Here is a 6148-nt window from a genome sequence, read left to right on the forward strand (position 1 = left end):
TACACAGAGTTTAAAGCCTGAGACTCTGCACCAGTCCGTTAGAACCGAAGAAGCCTCTTGGATGAGAGGCGAAACATCTTCAAGAAACTCAAGTCCAGTTGCCTACGATATAGCACTTACGTTTGGAAAGTGTAACATAACATTAGGTCTAAAAGCAGTTCTATGGCCTCTCTGGTTGAAATATCAAGTCTGGTTCCCTTCTAAAATCACTGTGAGCAGTGCACTCTGTTGCACCTGTAGCCACACTCAGGAGTACACATATACATCACTGCAGCAAGATAGACAAGTTAAACTCATGGAGGTCAGCTGCCAGTTTGTTTCTCTTTAAAGATGTATCATGACTAATCCATTTGTTTTAGATTGTCAAGGCCTCTCTACTGATCACAGTTACAGGTCATGTTTCTCAGTATCTGATTAAATCTGTCTACCAGCGCATCAGTCTGGGCTTGATCAATACTGTTCCTTATTTAATGGACACCCAAAAGTTTAGCTCATGCAGTCTGCATAGCTGATAGATGCACTTTAGTTGGAGGCTACTTTGCAATTTAAACAGGGGAGTTTCAGTGTTTTATACTCAGCATTAGCAGACTGCTGAATGGCTACTTACCTGTCCTTAAGTATTGTACATTGTATCCCAAAACCTCAGGAAAAATAGCACCCAAGATTATGGTGAGCATAAATTTTAAACTAACCAAGTTCATGAATATCTTAATGATACAAGTTCTTCCAGTTCACCAAATGAGCCTCCACCTGCAACAAGCAATAATGAATCATGAATCATAGACTGCATATATATTCCAACCTGAGATGCTGGACAAATCAATATAAATATCATTAAAAATGTAATGCTATCCAATGAAACACCCAGTAGGGTGTGTCAAACTAGATGCAGATGCCGTTGTATTAGATGACACACCAGTCACGCCTCCTTTGCTTCTGCAATGCCAGCATGCTTTCTAAAACTACACTGAAGAAAAAGAAAAATGAGAAAAATGCAAAAGCACCACAAAGAAGAGACTGTGGAGCAGCCGTACAACAAAATCTCTGTTAAAACAACCCAGTCTCACTCCGAAGTTGTCAAAATCTGGTGTTTGGGCAGTGACTTGCAGCATCAGACACTGACGAAAAAGCTGTGCTTTAACGTTGGCATGATACTTGGCTAGTTGTTGTTATAGTTTAACCACGCTCAGCAGCGTCAGGGGGAAACGCGGTGGGATAAAAACGAAAGTTACGGCAGTGAAAATCTGAGAAGGGAGGGTGGGAGTGGTGGTGGATGGGTCCAACAAACACCAACTTTCACGTCCTGTAAAATTCTTAAGCCAAACCTTGTTCTTTTGTCAGGAACCGAATCACATGCTTTTGTCGCCTAAACCTAACCACGTGCTTTTGTCGCCTAAAGCTAACCACATGCTATTGTCGCCTAAACTTAACCACGCGTTTTTGTTGCCTAAACCTAACCACGTGTTTTTGTTGCTTTAACCTAACCAGGTGCTTTTGTTGCCTAAACCTAATCACTTGTTTTTGTTGCTTAAACCTAATCACGTGTTATTGTCGCCTAAACCTAACCACGTGTTTTTGTTGCTTGAACCTAACCATGTGCTTTTGTTGCCTAAACCTAACCACGTTTTTGTTGCTTAAACCTAACCACGTGCTTTTGTCACCTAAACCTAAACACGTGTTGTTGTCGCCTAATCCTAACCACGTGTTTTTGTCGCCTAAACCTAACCACGTGTTTTTGTTGCTTTAACCTAACCACGTGCTTTTGTTGCCTAAACCTAACTACATGCTTTTGTTGCCTAAACCTAACCACGTGTTTTTGTCATCTAAACCTAACCACGTGTTTTCGTCGCCTAAACCTAACCACATGCTTTTGTTGCCTAAATCTAACCACGTGTTTTTGTCGCCTAAACCTAACCACGTGCTTTTGTCGCCTAAACCCAACCACATGCTTTTGTCGCCTAAACCTAACCACATGCTTTTGTTGCCTAAACCTAACCACATGCTTTTGTTGCTTTAACCTACCCACGTGCTTTTGTCGCTTAAACCTAACCACGTGTTTTTGTCGCCTAAACCTAACCACGTGTATTAGTTGTTGGAGAAAAAAAGGTCAATTTGCGTTGTTGTACTGACGCGGTGCGTTAATTTTGAAAGAGACAGTATGTAAACGGTAAATTCCCTGTGAAAACGGAAGTGTATTTTGAAAGAAGACAAGGCATGTAACAGGCAGAACTTGACACGGCATCCCAGAACATCAACAACCAACGCACCCAGGGAACCTTTCTCATTGTATCTGGATATGGGAGGTCCATGACCAAACATCAATATGTGATGATGTAGGAGAGGTGGTGGGGCCTTTTGCATATCTCTGCCCAGGGGCTTACTTTCTCATAATCCGCCCATGGTTGTAAAACCTATATTGTTTTAATGTTCAAATGTTGGGACTCTCTTTTCTCTGTCCTGCACTTATCATTTGTTCCTATATTAATTGTTCATTTATGCAAAAGAACAGTCTATCTATCTATCTATCTATCTATCTATCTATCTATCTATCTGTCTGTCTATCACATTTTCATATTACAGTATTATGAAATTGTTACATAAGACCCCACAGCACAATAACACAGGATTAAACGAGTCCACTTTGTCTGATTGACTCAGAGTCACATAAACAACCTGTGCGTTATGATGTGGGGGTCCTCAGCGAGAAAACTAAGCCGAGCTCAGTTTCCGACGTGACTCTCACTCTCAGGCTGTGCCGAGAATCACGATCTGATTGGCTGAGGAGCGCACCAGCTCTGAGTAGAGCAAAGGATGCCAGAGTGCTCAGGCACTAGTCCATGGACGGATGCGAGCAGTCAGGGGACGACGGAGAGACCGGGCACACGTTGTTATTATTATAACGAGGATGCTGCGTTACAGTGCAGAGTAGCCTTGAAACTTTGAGACACTATTTTACAGAGAGAAGCAAGTTAAGTGTGATGTTTTGGCTTCATGTTGTGAAATCCCTCTCACCACCACATCCACCACCACCACCGACACATCCTCTCAGGAGTGATGGGCTCTAAGTTGACCAGACAGAGAAGTCTCGATTTAGAAACCAAATTGCCCAAGAGGAGACGCCAGAGGAATGACACCCCGGGAGAGGGCGAAAGAAGTGGCGGCGGGGACTTCTTGTTTACCTCCTTGATGCTCAAGTCCGACAAGCTCCCGGGGATGCTGCGGAAAACCAACCACAGCCCATATGTCAGACGGGTGGCTTGGATCCGGGAAATCCAGAGGCTTCTCCGGGAGCAGAAGATGGAGCAAGCAGCCGAAGTGCTCAAACTGCTGAGGAAGGTAAAAGGCTGGCATTGTTATGGATCATGGATGCGCTGAGTTTGTTCGGCTGTACTTTATTCTCGCGCTGTTATTACAGCAGGAAATGTGGTTTAATTGCTGTGAGTGGGTTTTGGTGATAAGCACGTGGGCAAAAAGTTTTCTGACATTCATGTGTCAAAATGCACTTTATTTTGTTTTATCTGCATGTCATATAGGCCTGTTGATTTTATATTATTGAGAAACAAGTTCATGTGATAATCTATGTGCAGATGCTTTAAAATATGTAAATCACAGCAGTTTATTCACTTGTGTCCTTACTTCAATAAATCTGACACACTTCCTATATGTTATGTACACAGAGCTTTACATACATGGGTATTTTTGGACTTCCCTGCTGTATATAACCAGCAAAAGCCCAGCTATATTAAAACTGATGGCACCCACTGGAGAAAATCCCACTTTTCATGGAGTGCTCATATCTGCAGGTATCAGTGTGTTAACATATCTTTTTAAAGTTAAAGTCATTTCATCATCTACTTTTTGCAAGTTCTCATAAAAGCTTCCCAGTGAGGACATAAACGCTGTATCCTCTGTCACCTCCTTTTAATACTCCTGAGGAAAAAAAGAAGCACTTATAATGAGACGCTGGTTTAAATCAACAACCACCTGTTTCGTCTGAAAGGGAATGGCTACAGAGCCAGCCGGTTCATGCTCTGAATATTCAATCAGCTCCAAACAACACAGAACACTGAGTGCATTATATGTCCGCCCTTTAAAATACACCAGGAAGACTTGGCTGCCTCTGTTTCTACTGTGACAAACTTTGTGATCTTAAGTGAATGACTGGGATTGGGTCTTTTTTAAACAAATGATATGCTAGCCTGTGGCCTCTTGGTAACAAGGTCTGTCTCAGAGTTAAGGGTGCAAAAGGAAATATTATGTAAATAACACAAGTGAGTGGAAAGCCATGTCTGTTCTCCTTTTCTGCTATTGTTCACTGTTTCCCGTGTGAAGGTTTGAAATGTGCATGAGATGTTTTTTTTTTTAAATATGTAAATCCACATAGGAAGAAGCACTTTTGCAAACTCACTTGATACTCTGATGTGGTTTTGTGGGGGAGCTGTGGCTCAGAGCGAGTCGTCCACTAATCAGAAGATCAGCAATTCAATCCCCAGTTCCTCCAGTCTGCATGTCGGAGCATCCTTGAGCAAGATACTGAACCCGATGGCTTTTTCATCAGTGTGTGAGTGTGTTAAAAACTGAGTAGCAGGTGGCAGGTGGCTTTAAGTGGTCAGAAGATTAGAAAGGCGCTGTACAAGTGCAGATCCATTTACCATTTAAACAACACTAACCCGTCCACTCCCCTGTTGCACGGCTTTGTGCAAACACTTCTTTGTTGACAGCGTCATAGCCCCCAACTATAGGTATGTTTATTTCTTGCATTTAAAGGTGCAGTCAGTGATTCTAATCCAGTGCACTTTTTGTCAAATTCTGAGAAGATCTCCTCACATTTTGATTTGTGTGTATGCTGAAGAAATCTGGTGGTCATACACAGGCCTGGCTCTGTAAATGGCAAACAAAGAAGGTGGCACGGTCCAATCCAGCCAATCAGCAACAGGGGGCATTCGTATTCGTGCACAGGACAGGGGAAAGGCAATCCACACACCAGAAAAAATGTTGGCATTGTACGTTGCTGCAAACCACAGATACGTTCCATTTGTACATTATTTTGTAGCAGATACAAAGAAATTAAAGATTTCTCAACAATGCTGTGGTAAAAGTGTGATTAGGTTTAGGCACAAAAACAACTTGGTTATGGTTAATAAAAAGTCATGTTTGGTTTTAAACACCCGCATCTTGGAAAGCAGGAACGTGTTGGTAAAAGACACCATGGTTTGCTGGTTCAAACATCGCTAGGAAACGCTGTGAAGGGCCACTAAAATCACCCAAGTTCTGTGTTAAAACGCAGGTGGAAATGCTGTGAAGGGTTACCCAAAAACAACTGGTGCGGTTGTTTGTTGGTCTTGAATAGTGGTCTGTAGTGATCTGCAGCTTGGCAGCCGTCTCACCCAGGTATCATGCCATCCACCATCCCCTCCACCTCCTGCTGACAAAATCAGCTCATGTACTACGTCACTATAGAAATGTCAATATGCTGTGTACAAAACATTCAAATGTAACGTATCTGTGGTTTTTAGAAACCTACAATACGAACATTTTCTTTTTGCCACTGGGCTGGGGAAAGGCCATGGACGTATAAAGAGACAGTACGGTGCAGGGGCGGAAATCCCAGGGGGGACAGGGGGGACATGACTCCCCCTTCAGTAAAGCTGTATCCCCCTAGAATCATTTGAGACACAATTAATAATTTTTGAACTATGCAGTAGTATTTATTGAAAGCACAATGTAAGCAGTGCTCATTATAATCGCGCAATAATGTGCAATTTAAATCTTAAAAGATTTAGTCCCCCCCTCCCATTCCTAGTAGTGGTATATCCCACACTCTTTCCAACGGGCAGGGCTGCTTGGCAGCAGTAGCAGCATGTGGCTGGAACCGCTGCCCACATCGCGCATCGCAGGGTAAGATGTACACTCACACAGACACAGTTTAACCTACACAAGTTACAACACATCCCATTTACTGTTACAACAAGCCCCAGGCCCAGGCTGATAATATAAACTGTCTGCAACATTTCTCCTACATTGTTCAAAAGCCTACTAACTTACGAGTGCTGCTAAGCTAAAAGCTAATGATTAAGCTCAGAGTTTAGTGATAGTCAGGACAGGAGAGAAAGAAGAGGGAGAGGACAGGACAAGAGCAGTCAGTGGC

The 6148-nt window shown here is 42.8% G+C and overlaps 1 protein-coding gene across 1 annotated transcript in view; it reads left to right on the forward strand.

Annotated features, from left to right (window-relative positions):
• Nucleotides 1-2834: 2834 nt before the first annotated feature.
• The window catches only part of lrrc75bb (leucine rich repeat containing 75Bb), a 46463-nt gene continuing 43149 nt past the window's right edge, over nucleotides 2835-6148 (forward strand). The window contains exon 1 of the mRNA XM_050053027.1: nucleotides 2835-3336. Within this exon, the coding sequence (XP_049908984.1) occupies nucleotides 3055-3336 (282 nt within the window). The 5' untranslated portion in view covers nucleotides 2835-3054. The remainder of the gene's footprint in view (nucleotides 3337-6148) is intronic.

The sequence above is a fragment of the Epinephelus moara genome, chromosome 9 (assembly GCF_006386435.1).
Source record: "Epinephelus moara isolate mb chromosome 9, YSFRI_EMoa_1.0, whole genome shotgun sequence".
In the NCBI taxonomy this organism is placed as follows: Eukaryota; Metazoa; Chordata; class Actinopteri; order Perciformes; family Serranidae; genus Epinephelus; species Epinephelus moara.